The sequence below is a fragment of the Festucalex cinctus genome, chromosome 21 (assembly GCF_051991245.1).
Source record: "Festucalex cinctus isolate MCC-2025b chromosome 21, RoL_Fcin_1.0, whole genome shotgun sequence".
NCBI classification, from domain to species: Eukaryota; Metazoa; Chordata; class Actinopteri; order Syngnathiformes; family Syngnathidae; genus Festucalex; species Festucalex cinctus.
The window spans coordinates 7,782,168-7,804,493 of record NC_135431.1 but is presented as its reverse complement, the minus strand read 5'-3'; the positions used below and the strand labels follow the sequence as shown (position 1 = coordinate 7,804,493).

General features: G+C 39.2%; 1 protein-coding gene across 31 annotated transcripts in view; it reads left to right on the top strand.

The window, feature by feature from the left end:
- nrxn3b (neurexin 3b) overlaps positions 1 to 22,326 on the top strand; it is a 326,421-nt gene that overhangs the window by 202,473 nt on the left and 101,622 nt on the right. For 18 of the 31 annotated variants that reach the window (XR_013281104.1, XR_013281102.1, XR_013281105.1 and 15 more), the window contains 3 exons: positions 3,203 to 3,374; positions 9,919 to 10,008; positions 11,126 to 11,436. Coding sequence is in view for 27 of the 31 variants with exons in the window: in XM_077509903.1 (XP_077366029.1) it covers positions 3,203 to 3,374; positions 9,919 to 10,008; positions 11,126 to 11,436 (573 nt within the window). In the remaining 4 variants the exon portion in view is untranslated. The remainder of the gene's footprint in view (positions 1 to 3,202; positions 3,375 to 9,918; positions 10,009 to 11,125; positions 11,437 to 22,326) is intronic. The other 13 variants (XM_077509918.1, XM_077509913.1, XM_077509919.1 and 10 more) reach the window with 1 other exon arrangement.

The following is a 22,326-nucleotide window of genomic DNA, read 5'->3' as shown; positions in this document are numbered from 1 at the left end:
AAAGTTGTAACTTTCGTAACTCGTCTATTTTCTCCTTGCCATACGTTTTGCACGGCTTGAATAGCGGCCATCATTTTTTTTTTTCCACTAAAGGGAAGTAGGGAACAAAAGCCTTTGCTCTGGAGACAATGAAGTGCTGGCCCACCGTGGTAGTGACGGGCCAATAAAAAGCATAATTGGATCTGTCAATCAAACATTGGTGCAGTGTGGGAGGGCAGAAGGTGTGGGAGTGGGCCAGACCACGGAGGAAGAGGGAAGGACAGAAGGAACTCTGCACAACAGCACATATTTCCTTTATGTCCAGAGGGGGAACTTGGCAATGTCTACAATGCTAATTGTACTACACGTCATAGTCCAAAAAAATAATATCATCCTAAGAAATGCAGTGTTGTGTCGCGCTTTATAGACAGCGTATCTTGTCTAAAACGCTTCACCAAGCCTCATATTCACTTTTATTAATCAGTGTGCCAAGACTATATGGTGCCAATGTGCTAACACATACTCGTCAACCTACAGAAAGAGTTTCCTTTTTAGGTAAAAATAACCTACTTTAACCTCCAGGAGATCTGTCTAATGAGAAAACCCTTTTTTTCCCACTTGGGTGAAGTTTTAAAGGAGTTGTCAATTGATGTCACATCTACTGTACTAGCTAGCTAGCGCTAAGCTAACCTGGGTTGGTTTGTCTCTTGTGTTCAGTGTCCAAGTTTGACGGTGTCAGAGGTCAACAACAAGGTCATGACAAAGGCATTGATGTACTGCCTAGTGCCTGGATGTTTTATGTATCTATTTTAAATTTAAAAAAGTGAACTTGTTGGTAACAAAGACGCATCGAGCAGATCTTGTATTAATGGCTTCCCGTTTCAACAATGTTTTGAAGGACAATTTAGACAGGCAATTGAGATACTCGATAAAAACATGGCGTTCATCCACAGAGAGAACAAGGAGAATCCATTATGTTAAGAAGTCAAAATAAAGTGGATAATGTAGTTTGCGTCCACAGCGAAAATGACTACTTTTCACATTGCATTTGCATTTAAGTGTGCAAAAACTGCAATCTCACTTTAAGCACATTGTGCTTCTATTGTGCGCATGTGTCTGTTGCTGTAGTTATAACTGCTGAAATTAAGAACCTATTTGCAATCTCACTGACGGAGACTTTAAGTGCACCCATCACTTTGAGCCTTTCCCTGCCATTTACCATTTGGGTTCTTATTGTTATGTTCTGAGTTGGCTGGCCTGCTCTCAGCTTTTCTCTGTTGCAGTTGCTCTTTTGACCACTGGGGGAGCCGAGGCCAACCACACACACCTGCCTTGTGTTTTGCTGATTAGCCTGCTTATGTTCTGCTTAGAAGACACCAGTTCCACCTGCTTGTCCCCTTTGCCCAACTTGTCTCGACCTCCCGTTTACCTGATCCTCGTCCTTGTATCTCGCCTTGATCTTGTGCCTGTTTGGTTTTTTGTAAGTATTCTAGTTTCGGTAGTTTTGATTCTTGCCTTTTGCAAGCTCTTTTTGTTAGATCCTTTTCCGCGTTCGGTGACGTGCGTTTTCTGTTGATTATTATTCTTGCTATTGTAAGCTCTTTTTGTTTAGTACTTTGGCGAATTGTTAGTGTGCGTTTTTGTTTGTTAGTCCTTGCATTCGCAAGTGTGCTATTGTATTTTTGCAGCTGTGTGTCAGATTAAACTTTGTCAAACTTGATTTTCTTGTCCATGTTTTTGGGATTCTCACACCTGAATATAACACTTATGTCCTTTCTGACATTCTTTTTCCATTATTATCTAATGTAGAGATGGTTGGGGAGGGGAGAAACTCAGTCATCATGCCTTGCATTAGACGTGTGACACCTTCCCCTTCATAGCATTTTTTTAATTATTATTATTATTATTAAAAAAAAAAATTTCTATTTTTTTATTTTTTTAAATCCAAGTCTGCAAGCACTGCAAGTCCGTTGACTACCTTTGCAGTTTGAAGACTTGAAACAAATTGGGGAAAATACAATGATTGCATCCTGTATTTTTTTTTCTAGCTTCTTCATTTAACTGTGTGCTTTAAATAACATCTGTGCCTAAAAATAAACTTTTAAATGGACTCACAGGTCCCTTAAAACACTTTTCAGCCTGTTTGGCCTTCAGGATTTCTGTCTCCAGAAACGGGAGCCTTGTACAAAAATAGACACTTCCAAAACTGTTCTAGTATAGCTGTAAAATTTGAATTTGACTTCATTTATTACTGTGTACAACAGTTCTCTTTTACTAGCAGATGGTTTTACTATCATATTAGACAATGATATAAGAGGAGGTAAAGCCTAATGGACTCTAATGGTTAAATATATTGAAAGTTGGCCTTATTAAATACTCTTGTAATACCATTCAACATTAAATCGGGGTCGGCGGGTTTAAGTGTTCTATCATTTTAAATTGTGACAAGTACCTTTAGTACAGCTTAATATGGTCAGGGTCTGCTTGGCGACTGTTAGCCGCTCTGAAACAGCATCCCCGCGGATCAGTTAAAATTGTGTCTGCCCCTTTTGCAAGCCTTTGTAATGTCTATTTTGTCATGAGAAACGATCCCTCGGCTTCCGACTTCTACAAGGTGGCAATTAAACTAAGATTCCCAGCAGGGGATTAAAACAAATGGCACAGAAAACAGGTTGTTCCCTAGTACATATTTTTCTTGCAACTCCCTCACAAACCTGAATATGCAAGACAGCGCAATAAAAACACACTTGACAGTCCACGGAAAATGAACGAGTTCAAAGTAGTGAGAGGCAGACTGGCAGGTAACGATTTGCTGAAGTATTCAGTTTGTTAGGAACATAGAGCATTACTTATACAGTCATATAATGAAGAAGGTAGTGCTGATTAGTGTCTTTTGTTATTCATCTGATGTATTAGTTTGTACACATATTGTACAAAAAAACACACCAAAGACCAGGTCAGGCGTGATGCACACAAATCTGCGCAGAGGTGTGTTCAACCGGGTATTGGTATTTTCACGTTTAGCCAGTGTAGCAACAGACCACAAATCTTAAATGTGTTGCAGACCTCCACCCCAACTCTCAATCATTATGTCGCTTGATAGTCATAATGATGATGATAATGTGTTGAATGAATTCATTTCTGCAATCATCCAGAGGTTTTTTTTGGCCACTTTTGCCTTATTAATGAATGCTCACTTCCCTTTTTCTGTTTTTTTCTTCAGGAGCAAGGGAAAGTAGGCGTGACCTTCAACATTGGGACGGTGGACATCAGTGTTAAGGAGACGACAACAGCGGTAAACGATGGCAAATACCATTTGGTTCGATTCACCAGGAACGGCGGCAATGCGACCTTACAAGTGGACAACTGGCCGATCAATGAGCACTTTCCTTCAGGTATGCTCTACTTTAATATGTGGTCATTTCTTCATGGCTTTGTGGAGGTTTATCAATTTTAAATTACTGGACACCACCTATTTAAATGGCGGGTATCAATATGCAGATAAAAATGGTTTGTGGCGCAGGACTGCAATTAACAGGTTTTACTCCACAGTATCTTGCTAATAGCCTTGCCAGGGCAACATATAACCCGGTCATTTCAGGAATTGGACTTCAAGATGTGTTTCGATGGAGAGTGAGCAAGAAGATAGCGGTAGATGTTAGAGGTGGCCTTTTGGCCAGATAAAGCTGAAGTCTGCCTCTATTGCAATGGAAGTAGCACGACCACAGAATACAAACAGGGCCATCAAATAGAGCGCACTCAGTCCAAAGGCATTCCTATGATGACGAACTTTGAAGTTCCTCTCAGCCTGCTGGATGAGAGAGAAAGTTGAAATGAGGAAATTTGTATTTGTACAAAACAAATCATCAAATTGAGTTGTGGAAATATTGTTGATGAGCTTGAATCCTTGTTGATTCTGTCCAGTCTTTTTTTTTTTTTGTCTTGACAAACACTTGAGAAATGACAAGGGAGATTGTGTCACAATATTTTGTTCCAAAAAATGGATGCCCGGAAGAAACAAGCAATCAAGTTGTTGTTTTGGTTACTGATTTGCATCCAATTATTAAAGACATGCCCGGACATCTGGGATGATGACACATGCCTCTGATCCAGGCTTTTTGTACTGTATAGTAGATGTGTAATCAAGGATAAAATCATTCTTTCTTCTTTTTACGAGCTATTAGTCATAGCATCCTGCTGGGAAGACACCCAAGCAGCAGTTGAGGCCAGAAGAAGTTGGGATGGAAAAAAGAAATACAATCAGAGACAGACAATGAACATGTAAAACATAAATCCTCTATTTGAACCGGTTTTTTTTTTAACCTTCTCCAAAACATGATCACTACTACTATTACTAACAAACAGTAATCAAAGCACGACCTCCTTTTTTGAGGCCAATATGTACATCTCAAATGAGATGTTGAACAAGCTGCAGCACAATTTAATTAGAGAAAGTGAGTGCTCAGCAATTTAGGTTTACTTTTTTAACTCAGACAAAAAAAATGCTGAAAACATCCCACAGAGAAATGAAAGTTTATCCCTTTGACTTCTCTGGCTGTAATCTCAACATGCCTTCAGCAATTTCCCAGTTGCATGCCATCACCACCAACTGGGCCCCATCCTCCCTTGGCGTGACCTGGCGCACGGATTGTAGTTTGGTTCAGTGCCATGCAGGTGACGTTAATCCCTTCTGTCGCTCGCTTTCTTTTGCCATTGGCTGTCCTTCGTTTTTCTTCCACCATACAAAGATGAAATGGTTTAGTGACTGTTTCTTAGGTACAGTCATGCAGCATGGGATTCCTCTTCCAGGGTGTGTTGCATTCAATAAATAGGGGTTGAAATGATTAGACGACTAGATCACATTTTATTATTATTATTATTATTATTATTATTATTAATTGACTCATCTCTGTTATCCTTGTGCTTCCCCTGTCTCTGGACTAACCTGTTCAGGAGTGGGTCTCACTGGATATGTCATAGATGGCCTCATGGCAAATATTCCCGCTTCTGACACCATTTGTAACAGAACTCAACTCAACTTTAGAGATCACTTCAAAACAAACACTGCTGCATGCAAAGTTACGTACATTGAGCAAAAATTAGTCATACTACAAGATAATTAAAACAATTCATTAGTAACAACAACAGTAAACACCACATTCTAAAAGCAGTTGGGTCAGAAGTAACCCAACTATGGATGAAAAAATGGACCGATCCACGTTATAGGTCAATTTGAACCCAAATTTTAAATGTTTTATATACAATAACCCTTTCTTTCTTTTTTTTTCTTTTTTTTTTTTTAAATCCAAAATTGGGTGGAATTAACCCAATGCCTTGGATCTGACCCAACTTTCTGGGTTGTTTTATGCAAAATTATCCAATATTTGACCCAAAGGTGGGTCATACTGACCCAAGTAGACGATCTGACAAAATGTTGGTTTTTATGTATAATGACCCAAGTTTTGACTCAAAGTTGGGTCAATTTGAACCAAGTAGACGAGGGTCTACCCATTTTTTGACCCAACTGTTTTTAGAGTGCAGATACAATGAAAACAGCAGAGGTCCCAGAATTGAACCCTGTGGAACACCATTCGGCTGGGCGGGACTCAGGGCAACCAAGTTTATCATAAAAACACTCGAGTGTAACATGCTGGGTCCATAGGCTTGACAAACCGGGACATTGGCAGCAAATGTTTTTGTTAGAAACCAGGGTGCCTAAAATAAAACCGTAATAACACCCCCCAGACTCCCAATCCGTTTAGCTGGAGACAGGCCCACGTTCCTCAGTTCTACTTAACAGCCATTAATTTGTCAGTCATTTGACCCCCACCACCTTCTTAATTATCTCAAAGTGCCCTCTGCATCAATGCGCTGTGGTTGTTTTCCAACCCCTTCAATATTTCGTTAAATGCCCACTCAGAGAGGCTGATGAGTGTTTGCCAGTTGGACTTCACAAGGAAAAACACACCGCAATGACTTCTATCGTTTCAGCTTTCAAATCATCCAAGTACTCAAATTGATATTATTCCCGTTTTGTCTCCACCTGAATGCATTGCAATTTATTGTCTTTCTTTGGCACAGGTTCTTACACAGCCAGTGATTGATCCTTTGCTCCCTTTTATCCCGCATCTCAGGAGTAATTACATGTTGTGATGTAGCGTCATTGACTGATTCCTCACACATTCTGTGTTTAAAGCGAAGGCAGCAGGCGCCACAGGGCGGTGGGGCTACTCGATAAACAGTTACCAGATCTGGCCCGCCTGCTCTCCCTGGTTGCGAATAGATGGCAAAATTTGCCAAAATTTGTTTAAAGCGGATTCATCAGAATAGCTTCAAATGCTCAAATAAGACATGCAAAGAAATGAACACATCTGTTGTGACAATGATCGGTGAGAGATGTAAAGAAGTAGGTCAGGTTAAATAATTGACTCGTACACCTTTTGAGATACTAATGCTGTGGAATATATGACGCTTATGAGTGAGGAGTAGTCGTACACGGAGACAGAAAAGGCCCTATTTTCTCATTTTCTTTCACGCTCTACTCTCTCCCTTCATTGGGTTTGAAAGTCTCTGGAGTCAGAGTTTTTGAGGACAATTCCAAAATGACTAAAATAATTGGAGACTGTTGTGTAATACCAAAAAAAAAAAAAAGTTACACTTACCAGGGGCACTAATGGAAATGAGTCATATTTGTTCAGAGTAATTGCGTCGCTGCACAGACATGAGCGGATCAAGTAGATATAGATGGAGTTGATAGTTTTATAAGGAGTTCATGGTATGATATCTCCCATTTAAATAGCATTGGTTTGGATTTGCTACAATCAATTTATTATACTGTATATGAATTCATGCTAAACATTTTAGACATATTTTCGTGACCGGCGCACATCATGCGCGGCATGTGGCCCAACTCTGCTCGGAGGTGGGTTAGACCCAGTGTTGGTACTTTAGCAGTAATGGCGAGAGGTAAACCTGTGCCACTGTGGGAGTGGTCACAGCCGAGTTCATGGCCAATTAAAGCGGTTCTTTTCATTCCATTTAAATGGGGTGCACTCGTCGCGCATTAGATCATATGTTGGGAGCACATCACATCAAAGTGAGCACATGGAGACCGTGCCCCCAACTGATTGTTCTTCTAACCCCACTACCCCACCTCATACTTGTACTGCCCAATGAAATTATATTTTTTAAATGGTTTGATATTTCTGGTGTTAAAATATTTGCATTCCAAGTACAGTTAGGTAAAAAATAAAAAAAAATTGGGATGAAAAAGGTACCTTCTTCATACTTGATTTAATTCCAATTTGTGTACATATTTGGATTACATATATGAATTGCTCCATCTTTCCCTCAGCCCACAAAAGTGTCCACATTATTGCAGGACCTCTTCAGTGAGACAGTTTCAATTCCCTTACATAACACTCGCAATTACTTCACTTGCCTACTTTTAGATCGCATGATCTTTTTGCCTGACTTTTTGGAGAGGGATCTTTGAATCACGGAATTCTTGATAACCCGAAATGAGGCATCTGGGTCATTGTCTCTGATGAGTGACATCCGTTAGTTGCAGTGGCTATAAGAAGCTTATCTTAACAAGGAGGACCATAATAATACACACACACACACACACACACGTGCCTTTTCGAAGCACACTGATCTCCATGCAAACAGCGCGGCACACTGTTTCACGATGCCTTTTGTTTTGGAATAGCAAGTAGCCCATTTTCTAAAATCCATGCTCACATCCACAGGACAAATAAGATTATCCATGTCTGAGACACAATCAGACTCTGATCTCCAAGAATTGTTATCATTTCACAGCTACAGGATAGATGATGTTACTCACTCGCTGGCTTTAGTTTTTTGGAATAAGATGTGTGGCTACAGGGAAATTATAGCACAAGGAGCTGGGTGGCATTGAAAATGCTCTCAAAATTAAAGTAAATGCGCATCGATGTACATCCCGGGGACTGACGTCAATGTGTTAAAACATGGATGATAAAGGAAAAGGGATTGAAGAGTGAATGGAAAGTCGAGAAATTATAGCGCAAAGAAAGTTATTTAGCCGAGATGTGCAAGGGCAGCTGATTGCATTGAAAGCAGAAAGTGAATGGCAGATAAATATGTGATGCACAGCAGGATGGGTGACTGACTGTAGGATTCAGAATTGAATATAAATGTGAAACATTGCCAGAGAAAGTGAAGGTATCGTTAAAATAAGGTATGGTTGGCTGTTGTGATGTGTTTATATAACCAAGGGTGGCAAATATCCAAGTTTGGACAGGACTGCGGTCCATCAAATGTGCTCATCTTCCCAAAATGGACAGAATGCCCGGAGCCTGTCACAGAGGCCATTTTTCACCATTTTGATGCACTCAGTGCTGTGATGGAGCCTCAATGACATTAATGTGGCAAGATAGCAACCAAACACATGGCACTATTCAAGCATCTATGTTGGATAAAATATGTTTACAAAAACATGGCAAACCTTCAATTCAGTTTGTAAAACTTTAAATTGACTAAACTGTTCACATGACATTTAAGGAGAAAAATCTTAAAAACCTGAACATTACAGAAGTTTATTTTATTTTTTTTTATTTAACAATAATGCAGTAATTTTCCTAACTCAAATTTGTTTATAAAGCACTTTATCATTTCTGCATACAAAGTGCTGTACATGGAATAAAAATCAGTCATGCAGTAAAGATGGGTAAAGCAACATAACACAACATAAATGAATAAATATAAGTGGGAAAATAAATAAATTAAAGTAAAGTACACCAAGTGCTGAGTCAAAAAAAACGAAGAATAAAGATGTGTTTTAAGACGAGTTTAAATGACAACAGCAGGAGCCCCAAAATCCAACCCTGTGGAACACCAGATGACAGTGGCAGTCAGTTTTGACCAGCGTCAGTTTCCCCAACAGGCAGTGTTATGGGATGAATCTACTCACATGCCTCACTGTTTTTTTTTTATTTGGGGGACAAGGTCGTCCACTTCTCAAATAACCAAATTGAATATCAAACTGGCAAACGATTATCCTGTGTCATATTCAATCTTAAGTGAAACTGTCGCTTCATTATTCTACCGGAACAATGTGGGGGTGTTATACCTATATTGTTACATTAGAAATGTGGGGTAAGCCTTGACTAATTAGTTCCAATAAGTGTGAAGAGCAACCTGTCGACTTTTAAGTAAAGTATCTTTTTACTGAAAACTAACAATTACCAACAGAGGGAAGCCTGACGGTTTGCTAGTTAGCAAACTGAGTTTCTTCAATGGAGAAAAAAAAAAAAAAAAGGAAATACAGAACAGAGGATCAGGGGAAAACAATTATGTTGCTGTTATCATTGCCAGTAGTAAAGCAATAAATCTTTCTGGTCTGCCTTTCCACTAGGGAAGGAATGATCTCATTTGTATGCGTTGTTCTGCACAAATCTGTGTCACTGCCGGACTTCCTTCCCCTTCGGCCTGAATTACTTCAGACAACTCTCACTACCTCCAAGCCTGCCACGCGCTTCCTTTCCTGCATACAAACCGCTCGAGATTTAAAAGCAGGTGGTGTCCAGTGGGAGTTAGTGCAAGATTACCTCCAATTAGCTTGCGTAGAAGATTAATGGATGTCTACCTATTTAAATAACATCAGTTTGTCTTGTAAAACATTTTTCCTTTAGCTGGTTTTGCAGACTTGTATGTATTTTGTGATTTTCTAAATCATACTTGATTCTTGCAGGTTACCTTTTAGCACTCGTATCAATATGTGATGTGGATTGTTCTAATAAAGAATGTTTAAAAAAAATAATAATCAAAAGATACTTGGTTAAAACAGCATAAATATTTTATAAAAAAATCATAAACAAAGATAAAATTCTTCTAAACCACTGTATAAATGTGTTGTATGTGTTGCCAACTCTTTCAAACTGTTTGTTAAACTTTAAGGCAACAGCGACATTGAGCGCTATCAAATGGCAAATAAGAAAATCCCATTCAAATATACCCGGCCAGTAGAAGATTGGCTTCAGGAGAAAGGTAAACCTCTATCCAATTTCTCCAGTGTACATCTTTGATTTGCTCTCATTCCATCGGCTTGTTCCCTTATGACCTCCGAGAATGGAAAACCATCCCTTAAACCCTTTAAAAACATGTAAAACATTTAATTTCAGTTTTTGCTATTTCCTCCATTTTTCAGTTACCCTTAGCTCTCATTGCGTCTTTTGTCATTGTCATCATTTAAAACTTTGGTTGTATCCTTGGAACCAGTTAAAGGGACTGGGAAGGCAATGGAGAAAAAAAACAAACAAATCAACCCCCCTCACTCGCTCAATCTTTGTTTTAGTTGTATAATCAAGTTCATGACTCAACATAAAAACATTATAAACAACATATAAAGTTAATTGCACAAAACCAATATAACCTGATTATAAAGTCCCTTTAACAAGTGCTAAAACATGTCTAAAAAAAAATACCATTAAGTGCTACTGCCTGCATGATTGCACATGTGCTATTTCATTTTTGCCTTTGTGACACGAGCATCTTGTCCCCCGATCCGACCCCTCCTCCTTTTTGTGTTCCCAATGTATTATGGCGTGCACATAACAAGCTTGCATTATACCAATGAGCTTTCTAATTGCCAGCCCTATCTTGTATGCGTTTTGTGTATTTTCACCTCATAACAAATGCATGATATGTTTTCACAGTATTTGGGCATATCTTAATTACTTTTTGTTTTCTCCATTTGACATGCGGTGAGTGCGTATTGCTTTCTTTATCGTAAACGTGGTTATTTATTCAACTTTGATATGAGTCCACAGTTTTGTGCAGAGAATGTTTATTTTGAGTATGTGTATGTTTTCATGCAATATATTTCATCTTTTATTTTTAGCAATAGGGCTGGTGCACTCACTAGACATTACAATACAAAAAGTATACCTCACTGAGGTATATTTAATGGTGTCCAGTGAGTGTATTTTTAAAATAACAGCTCATGTAGCAGTAGTTTGCTGTTAAAAGGAGATTCATCAGCTTACACAATTAATATTTTTACATTCACATCTAATTATATGAAGTAATTTATATATATTTTTTTCTACTCAATATGTACAACACTTTACACAGTATCTATATAACTCCCCTCCTCCTGTCCCAGGCCGGCAACTCACTATCTTCAACACCCAAGCGACTATTTCCATTGGTGGAAACGACCGCAAGCGGCCCTACCAGGGCCAGCTTTCAGGCCTCTACTACAATGGCCTCAAGGTCCTCAACATGGCCGCCGAAGGCCACATCAATATCAAGGTGAACGGCAGCGTCCGGCTGGTGGGGGACGTGCCGGCCAGTAGGGGCGCAGCGCGCACCACCACCTCAGTACCACCCGAGATGTCCACCACCTTCATCGAGACCACCACCACCCTGTCGACCACCACCACTCGCAAGCAGCGCTCGCCACCCACCATCCAGGTAAGATGTCAAGTCAAGTCTTGGGATGACATTTCATGTTAACGCGATTTGTCCAGTTATTCATTTTAACTCATTGACTGCCATTGATGGAAAAAGATGTCAAATAATGCATTTTTGCTGGGCTGGCAGTGAATGTGTTAAACAAAATGTGCCAATATATTTTGTGATTATATTGCAGCATCCTTTTTTCCTTTTTTCTTTTTTAAGGCAAATTTTGCTTAAAAATCCATCAATTTTGGTTACATCTCATCTTAACTCATTGACTGCCATTGACGGAAAAAGACGTCAAATCATGCATTTTTGCTGGGCTGGCAGTGAATGTGTTAAAGGGGAAGTCATCCCCACTAGCCCCAAGTATGAACGCCATATTTTGGTAAATATTGCGTTAGTGGAATATGAGTTAAGCAGCAAAATGCAGCCGTTTTTATCAATATCAGAAGGCGGCCATTTTATTTTAATTTTTTATTTTTTTTTTACATTTATAGAACATAGATGAATACTACAAATATCAGTCAATCCAATTTACATGTGCAGTATAACATAAAAATATAAAAGAAAAGAAAAATAAAGGCACAGAAGGCGGCCATTTTGCCAGTTTTGTTGAGTGAAAATGACAAATGACATCACAGTTGCTCAGGTCTCAAGTAACAACCAATCACAGCTCAGCTTCAGAACACGGGTCAACTGTGATTGGTTGTTGCCTGGTCAAAATGGCCGCCCCGGAGATTTCTCATCAGGGTTCATTCAAGGTGACAATGTTCGCTGAACGATATCTAAATGTTTGCCAAACTTTTGTCTGTTTTCATATTTTTTGAACAGGTTTATGTTGTTTATGAATATCGACTAAGTCCTAGAATTTGATCGTGTTTAATTTGATAAACGCGAATGGTTTAGTCGTTTTTACATCATTTGAACGGTTTTTCGTATAGCTTAAGATTTCAACAGTATAAAATCTATATAACTTTTAAAAAAAGAGACAGAAAATGTCATTTACAATATGAAAATTTTAGGACCAAGCATAGACCCTTGGGGGACTCCGTGAGTCATTTTAAACTCTTATGATGCTAAATTGTTGAGCTGCACATTACTGATATCTATGGCTCAATATTTTGTTGCGCTTTATATAGCTCTGATTTTGCCCTGACTGTATATATGTACATGGTATATGTTTGAACCAGCTTTATAGTCCGCCATTCATTCCTCTTTAGTGTTTCCACTCAACAGTATGTCTCACCATTGAAACACATCTCTGTGGAAATGACATGGAATGTTCTTATAACAGCCGCCCACACATAGCTAAAATATAAACCTTATTTCTATCCAGGGTTGTATCTTCTATGAGCCTTTTTTGGTGTATTATTGCATGCGCCGTTGCGACAACACAGTCAAAATGAATTTGTCAAGTGTGCAATCTGTCTGTTTGCCTCGGCTCTTTTTTGGTTGCGCGTACGCAGCTGTGAAGGCATCTTTCCGACTGAGTATTGTGGCGTACTACTTGTTTTGCAGTATGACAGTGTCACTGTCAGTAAAGTGTCTTCTTTACTGTTTGTGACTATGGCTGGATTGTAGTTGAGCTGCTCTACTTCTGGGAGTGTAAAATCTTGTTTTAAGGCTAAAACAAACTTGCTCTCGTTTTCTCCATTGCCCTTTTTTTTTTTTCTTCCCCCGTCTCCAGCTGTCTTTTGTCAGTCTGACTCCAAGCCAATGGATGTTGCCGCTGCGCTAAGAAAGTAATCACGCTATGTGGTCATTTGACACCCAGGAGACAAATTGAACAAGCCGTTGCTCATATTAAAGCAATAACTCTCTCAAGGCTGCAGGCAGAGCTGGCAAACGGGTTGGATCCCAGGTAGCACTCACTGCTTGTTAGCCTCTTGACCTCAGCAACAGATGGTTTGTGGTGGTGGCACTTTAGCACGACTAAAGTAGTAAAGCATGCTGTACTTATTCAGTGTAGATGACTCAGTCTAGACAGGTGGTGTCTTTTGTGGGGGGGGGTTCAGTTTATGACTCAGTACCTAAGGCGACGTGACGTATTGGAACTAGGGTGACTAGACGTCGCGGGTTATTCGGGACAGTTCCGCTTTTTGAGCCTTGTCACTTTTGTAACTGTTATTTACGCTATTTACGTTCTTAGTCAGCAAGCCAATTGTTTGGGCCATGTGTACAGAGAGCCATTCATACGACCGTCTGACTACATCTAATCATATTTTCATCATACCAGAGCTAGAACTACATTGCGCTTCCATGTCTAAGAATCATGGGAAATGTAGTCCTCCTAGCCAAATGCTGCAGTCACTGATCAGACCCAAGGAAAGCTGAGATTTTTTTTTGTCTGCAAATTTCCAATGATGCGGGACCGGTGTGAGGTAAATGGCGCAGACAGCTTCCAATAGCTGCCAGGGCCGAGCAAAAAAGGGTGGATAGTTGGGAGTGCGTTGCTTGTTTAGCGCTGTTGAACTGTTTTCCTTTGGCCACATAGATTGCATTTCCGTTTATATCATCACTTTTTCTCTTTTATTTGATGAAATCACGACGATTAAAAAAAAAAAAAAAAAAAGCTGGATAAAATGCAGAAATGAAAGTGCTTTCTCAAGATTTGCAGAAGTCTCGTTTGACACCATCAGTCTTTGAGATGTTTTAGTGCAACGTTGGTGTCATAATTTGACCAGTAGCGCATAGCAGAAAAAAACCCCAATTTGGTTTGTTTGACTTGAACCACATTGTTAAATCCCGCCTATTCTTACTTTCAATAAAGCAAAAAACTTCTATGGTCAATACTACCCAAGATGCGCTATCACTCTTGTTTTTGTAAGTGTGTCTGTGTTTAGCAGACCGAAACATACATTTTGGTCTCCTTGCAAATCTATTTTGAGCCCACTTCACAAACGCTCGCTCGCTCTGTCTCTCAGGTGAGATTTAGCGAATCCCTCAACCCTTTTGGATCGCACAATAAGCACCGGGTGGCAAGAGCCAATCTCACGCTTAATTAATGATCGCTCCGAAGGGACACAGACACAAAAGACGCTTTTTTCTTCCCGTCGCTAGTTCGTGTTGCGCTACGTGGCTTATCTGAGGGTCAGACGTGTTCTCTTGGTCTTCTTGAAATACAAAATCCGGCTTCTTAATCACTTGACATCATATGAGGAAATTTAATTGGGTGGGTGTTTATTAATTTCCGGGGTACAGTCCCATATTTTACATTTACTATTCCCATGTGCGTGATCTTCTTGTGTGATTTTTGCCGCTTAGTGTTAGAGCACCAGCAGCTCCCCGCAGGGTGATTAAACTACAGGGGTGTTCGTAATGGATGTCCCTTACGTCTCTCACAGCTTGTATAGAGCCATAGGATGTGTTTGTGTACATAACCCTGCTGTCTTGTCAGCCGACACTTGCACAACAGGGTGCTTGCTTGGCCAACTAGGGCCAAAACAATCGTACATATGCAGCGCGTTTCCGTGGGTAGCTCAAGCTCTTGTCTAGTGATGGTGTCACCTCATGCTGCGATGACTTCAGAGATTTCTGACTGGTTAAACCTTACACACGTGTCCAATTAAAACGCAAACCTCCAGTGGAAGCAACAAAGTGCCGAGATAAGCCTGAACACATAGACGGTGTTGACTTCCCACTATGCAAATGGATAAAAGCAGCTGAGTGGAACATCACGTCGGTGGCAGAAATTCAAATGTCCCTTAATTATGCTGCATATCTTTTGGAATAATTATGGATTAAGTAACCCCCCACGTGTTATTTGGGGAATTTACATCTCAAATCCAGGTTCTTCTTCTTTAAGAACAGATGACATCGAACCCGCAGCGGGTGCCAGCACACTTACATGGATTAGACAAGTGGAACAGTCACTTATTAAATCCTGTGCTAAGCCTTTTCAAAAAGTTAGGAATTTGCAATGAGAGCCGATATTCTCTTTGGGCTTTAATTGACCTTTTTTTCCACTGTGACATAATCATTTTGCTACTATTCATTTATTTAATTACAGTGGTACTGCATGTGTGGAATTCAAGCTTTTACATCGAAATATGCTGGAAAAAATGAAACAAAACTTGTTTTTGATTCTACTACAACAACAAAAACCGACACAATAAAACTGAAAATTAAAACATAATATGAGCAATCCAGTTCACTCAAATGAATTCTAACACGCCAATTCTGGATTACAGTTGATCATTAGGTTCCCCAACTTTTGTATTCTTCACTTTTATTTGTACTGGTGTGTACTTGGTTGACAGCTGTGTTTATTTTTGTTCCTTCCGATTTGTTATTTTGTTGGTATGAATATATTTCAGTGGTATTCTGCAGATATTTGAATAATACGACATGGTGTATAATTAGCTTGTTAACGCTATGATATGGTCCTCCATGGTTTTGCAATGTTTTTAATCCTATTTCAGCATTTTTTTTTCACCCGCATTTCTCAACCTCAAAAACAGCATGGCAGCTTTTCAGACTAATCTGTTAAGGTTGTGTGTTCATTTTAATGTTTTTCTAATTATGTTTAACACAGCTGATGCGTGGTTTGTAGAGTTTGTTATTAAAGTTGGTACAGTTATTTCTTAGATGAACCTAAATCATCAGTTAATGAGAGAAGAATGTTGGCCCGCTCAGAATCTGAATCATGGCCAAGTATGTAAAAAACACGAGTAACAAGAAACTTAAAAAAATAAAAATAAATAAATAAAGGCCAAAAGAGGGCGACAGAATGGGAAGCCTGGCGGGTCACCAATCAGTGCCCCGAGTTTCTTAGAGGGAAAAAAAAAAGAAACATAAAAAACACATTTTTTGTGTTAAGTATGTACAAATCTCCATATATCTGTTTTTAATATTTTACTTATTCCAGTGAGTGAGTAAAAGGTTATTGTACTTGGTCAATCACTAAGGTCCTGATAAGCTTTTACGCTAATTTCGCTGTTGGTGATTAAATTTCAACTTTCATCTGCTAAAAAGACACTAAATGGAATGCTTAATTTGCTCTGCACTCATTAAGAGCTGAACCCAAATGGGACCCCCGGCTGAGTTGGAGGATGTGAAGCTGCCTACATTGATTTGTTATTAGACCCTTAAAGTCATAATAGCCATGCACTGTGAGAACTTGTGAAAAGGAAGCTCAAAGCTGCTGTTTCATATGTCACACAGTGTGGCAACCAAGCCAAGCGACTCAAGCCAAGTCAATTTTTGTTGTTGTTAGCATTAAAGTAAAGAGCAAATTCAGCTCGGGGTAATTGAAAGGACTTTAGTTGAGTATTGTAAGACTAACATATATTATGGTGCATGGATATAAGGGACAACTAGAGAAAATGAACACACTGTAATGAAAAATTCTCTTGGAATACCATTCCCATTTATTATATATTCCGTGGCAATGGGTTCTCTGGCAGCACCACCTAAAGTATACTTTTTTTGTCGAGCCTCAATACCTCACGTATATGATAAGATTGCATGCTAACATAACATTTCAAACACAACCGAAGTCGTCAGGCTTGTCTGTTTACAGCCGAGTGTGTGAGTAAGTCTGTTTGTGGCAAGGCTTCCCTGATGACCTTGTACACTGCGGCAGGGGGGTGATTAAGCATCAGGGCTGAAGACCATTTCCTTTTCCAGGAGAAGATGAACGACCCTGTTTGAAAGTGGCTGCCTTTGGCCTCGGGGCAATTAGAGTTTTCTGCGTGCCAGCAGCCCTTGCTGTGCTGTGTACGCCGGTTGGTCCTTGAGAAAAAGAGAAATAATCGTCACATAACCAATTTTGCGGAAAACAACACGGTGGAGTTGAACACTCGTTTGTTTGCTTTATTCATTTTCACCCACCCTCTTTTTATTCTCTATAACCCCATAAAATCTCACTGGAAATATCAATATTTGGTTCAGGAGATTGTTAAATGTGAGCGTTTGGCCCTACAAGTTGATCCTGGATCTCATTATGTTTACATTGACCCACTAAATTGAAGAGGAAGTGACTTTGACATCCCACCTTTGTCGCTAATATTCAAATCAAATCATCTTTTCAATAAATAATTATCAAACACGCAAACGATTATAATTTTATGATCCGGATGGTACACTAGTTTGAATTTATTACCAGTATACCTCTCATATTTTATTAGCATCAATGCTAACGGTACTGGGCATTTTTTGTCATTGTTTTTTGCTTCCAACCATATCTTATATGGCTCACAAATGCCAGTTTAACACAAGTTATACTTCATAGTTGTAGGAGGAGCCTGACATTTATTATTTAACCCAGAGGGGAAAGTTTAATCATTTTTTTTCATCTTACATTCTGTGATGCCATTTCAATCATCATTCTTCATCCCATTTTCTTATCTGGCAGCAAATGAAGAACACGGACAGAACAAGTTATGGCAGTGTGACAGATAAGAATAGGGCAGAGTGCCATTGATTCCCCGTGTAATACAAGCGCGCGCCTTGTCGGCCTGCCAAAGCTCAGATTGAACACGATAACAGGCACAACAGACTGTCCTCAACTTCCATAAACCTCCGATAGAAAGTAGAGGGGCACCAAGTAGTGAGATAGTTAGAAAGTAGAGCTTACATATCTGTTTTGCCCAATTGAGCCACTTGGGGGCAGTGTACATCCGAGTGTTGAGATACTATTGTAGCCTGCTAGCCACATTGAGTAGAAGACAAAAGTCACAATCCAGTTATGTATTGTTAAGATGATTTTGTATATACATTCATGCAGCATTTTTGTGTAAATAGCCGTTGTCTTGAGAGATATGAGTGCCGCGAGTAGCGCGCTAATTAGCGTTAGCGAGTTAATGGCGTTTTCATTTCTTTGTTAGCCTTGAGCTAAGCTAAACGAAGTATGTTTTGTATTTGAGTGTGCATTATGTGTAATGTTCTTTCTCAGGGAGGAGTTTTTATATCTTTAGTTGGGCCAGTTTCAATAGGTATTTTATATCAATGTTTTTCTTTCATAGAAGTCTCCCAATGATTTTGGCCATGTCTGTATGAAGCATATAAAAGTTCAAGGTGACGAAGCAGCACCGCGGGGAATATTAAGAAGTTTGCTTTGAATCCTGTCTTTGATTTGCCCTTGCTCTGCGTCGTCACTTTGATCTCTCAACGTGTAACCATATTGCATATCCATGGCAACTGTCTGCTGGGATGAAGTGCTCGAGGAAAATTGATTTGTCTGGGTTCTTCGTTTTTCTCTCATCTGCTCAAAAAAACCCCCGCACACAACAGTTTTTGCCATCAGGCATTCTGCCTTTGTAAATAACCCAAATTGGGTATGATAGAAGAAGTAATGGGGTCCCATAATGTGTTGTTTCTCAAAAGGCTTTGTTTCTCTGTTTCCTTCGCCCTTTAGGGCAGAAAAGCATTTGAAGGTCATTTATTATGACTGTGGTGTGTTCAAGAGCAACTTCTCTGATGATATGACTCAGTGGAATATAGTCTGCTTGTGTTCCTGCTCGCCTCCCCAGACGGCACTATCATACTCATACTTCACGTCATGTTTGGAAGCCTGGAGCCTTTTAGCCTTTATGTTGCTTTTATTGATGAGATTGGGATGAGATTATAGACTATTGGGGCAGCTGAAGCTGTTGCAACTTTTCATGTAATCTTTTTGTAACACCATGACCACTAATATTGCTTCTATTACGACCTAATCCCACACAAACGGGGTCAATTTGATCCATCTCTCGGGTTGGTTCAATGTTTGACCAAAATTGGATAGTTTTTTTTTTTTTTAACCATCTCTTTTATGGGCATCTGGTTTAGATAATCTGATGGCACTTATAAAGCTGCTGAGTCAAAAATAACCCAGTTTATTTTTAAAATATTATCCAATGCCGCAACCACAATTTTTTTTGGTAAAATTTTCAATGCATGAATTAAGGCATTTCCATCCATTTCATACGGGAAATATGACGCTCAAGACAGCACTGTAATATAGAGACGCGTAATACACACGAAAGTTCTGGGTCAAAAATAACCTAATTATTAGGGGTGTGAATTGCCTAGTACCTGACGATTCGATTCGTATCATGATTCACAGGTCACGATTCGATTCGATACCGATTAATCCCGATACGAATTTATAAGTCGATTGTTGCAATTTTTTTTCATTCAAATTTGGAAAATACTAATCAGTAAGCTTGTAGAGTGTAAGATTTATATGAAAATGTATTTATTTATCTGAAATTTCAGTCTTATAGAGGTTGTAATCTGTTTCATGTTTGAACAGCATTAAAATAAAATATTAAGGCTTAATGTTCCGTTCATATAACATTCTTCCATGCTCAAGGTGTGAATCCTAACCCGAAGTCAGACGTTTTGTTGAATATTTTTCCATTAAAAATGGAAGTTTAAAAATCGATTCACACACACACACAAAAAAAAAAGGCAATGATGATAAGACGTTGAATCGGTAAGACTACCGAATGAACAATTCTGAGCTCTTAAAAAAAAATAAAAAAAAATAAAAAAAAATAAAAAAAAAATTCGATTTTTTTATTTTATTGAATCGATCCGAGAATCGCGCGATGTAGTATCGCGATATATCGCCGAATCGATTTTTTTTAACACTCCTACTAATTATGGTAAAAAAAAAAATTAGACCTGCTACTTGGGTCAATTTGACCCAATTTTGTTTTGTTTTTATATCAAAACAATCCTTTTTTTTTTGGGGGGGGGGTCAAATTTGACCCAAATAGTGTGTCAATAAGATTTCAAAAAATATAGAAGATAAGAAATACAAGACACCAATGCTAATGTTAGCATATCCATGCCGTTTTGAATTGTCTGTTAGCATGAAGCTAATGGACGTTATGAAGCCAAATCTGTATGTTGTTAGTTGGTTCATTGTCACTCGAGCTCTCATCAAAAGTTTTTACTTGCAAGTCAAAGAAATCGGCCAAATGACGGCTCGCATCTGGAAAAACCCCTAAGTCATGCACTGTAGTTTAAAAAAAATTGCAATTAAGTGATTTTTCGAAGCAGAGTCTTGAGCCATCGTGTGTGTTGTTGTTGTTGTGGTGTTGCATCTGCTTCTTTCAACTGTGAACATAAAGAGCTTTGGGTTGTGACTGATGTTCCAGAAGGCTGTCTGTCTGTCTATATTGATCCCATGAGAAGTCCTCCTGGTTGATGTGCAGAAGCAGTCAGAAGTAAAAGCTCTTTTAATGAGGACTGGTTATTTATTGATTTTGCTGCTGTGTTTGTTTGTGTTGTTAAGACTCACGACGACGTCGTTGGAATTAATCAGGCGCGATGTTTCAACTGACTGCTCTCTTTCACACACAGGCAGTAGATAGCGGACATATTGTTTTGCTTAACTACGCACCATGTCTTTGGTAATGTGTGTTTTGTTGCCCACTTAAATAATTAAACGCCTCACCTCAAATATCCATCATCAAACAGCAGCAGCAACGTTAGGCTCGCCCAAAATGTTCACATAAATCCCACTACCTGCACTGACATGCCAACCACAGCTTTTGAGGAGAATAATTACACAAAAATAATGCTTTTTTTGTTTGTTTTTTGTTTTTTTGCTACCAGTGTTTCCCACTCTATGTTCTGGAGATTTTGAGAATTGGATTTCCCCAGCTGTGAAATCAGTTTTTGTAGTCCTGTTGGCCAACCACATCATTATGTGCTTCCTTCTCAGCACACGAACAACTCAGTCTACGGCTTTTTGCGCCCCAGCACCTCCTTTTTCCCCTTTTTGTCGGCGGCCTCATGCCGTTGTTATCCCACGGAGCTTTGCGTGTCACTTCATTGGCTCTGTATTAAGCAAACGCACCTTGGGGCCTTCACGAGGAGTGCTTCAATCACAGCCGCGGAGGCAAGGGATGCATCATGCGTTTCATTAAGACGAACGGGGCTCGCGTCTCGCCGGCCTGCAAATGTCAAACGCGGCACTTGAAAGCCATTTTCTCAAAATGCAATCAGCCACTTAGATGACGCTGCGCGGCGATCAGGGGTCATCGACCTTTTTGAAACTGAGGGCTACTTATTGGTTGCTGATTGATGCAAAGGGCCACTAGTGTAGTGCTTCTAAAAATAAATTAGCTTTAATTGTATGTGATTAGTAATAATCATATTCAACTATGTGATGACACTGTGATCTAGTAGGGAGCACATCAATATGAAAAACTTTATTTCTCTGAATCTGTGCAACCAAAAAATACCAAATGCAATTCTACTAGTTCCACATCAGGGTTCCATTTTCAAATCAATTATTCAGTTATTTTTTTTCCTCCACTGGGTAATTTTGTGTAATTGATGCAGCATTCAAATGAGGTTGAATTTATGTTGATTGCCTCCATTATTCACATGCTCCCCAACCTTGTGTGACGTGTTTTTTTTGGCCGTTGGTAAATACTTTTGGTGTATTACTGCCACCTTACAAGGTTTTTTTTTATTTACAGCACCATAAGGGACAATAACCAACCAGGATTTTACCTTTGGCCACAATGCGATGAAAGTTCTAGTTAAGGAAGCCATTTTAAACTAAAAAGAAAAACCTTTGTCGTTAGAAGTGGAAATTGTGTTGCTGTTTTTAGTCTTACTTTATGTAAAATGAATATATGCATCAAATGTGATTCATAGCCCAGTATGTTTTTTTTTATTTTTGTTTTTTTGACTGATGTTACTTACGTTCCGGAGCGAAAAAATATGCTAAATAAATAAATCTCCCTGGTATATAGAATTTAATACGTTGAAATTAAATTAGAATGAAATTAAAATTAAATTTTAATAATTATAGCCTATGTTGTGTAAGTATTTAAGCGTACAGGAAATGCGGCATTGCATCCATCCTGTTGGAAATTACTGCACGCAACTCTGAAGTGGCAATTTCATGTCGATGTGTCCCTGCTGCCCACATCTGTTGTCATCATGATCATAACA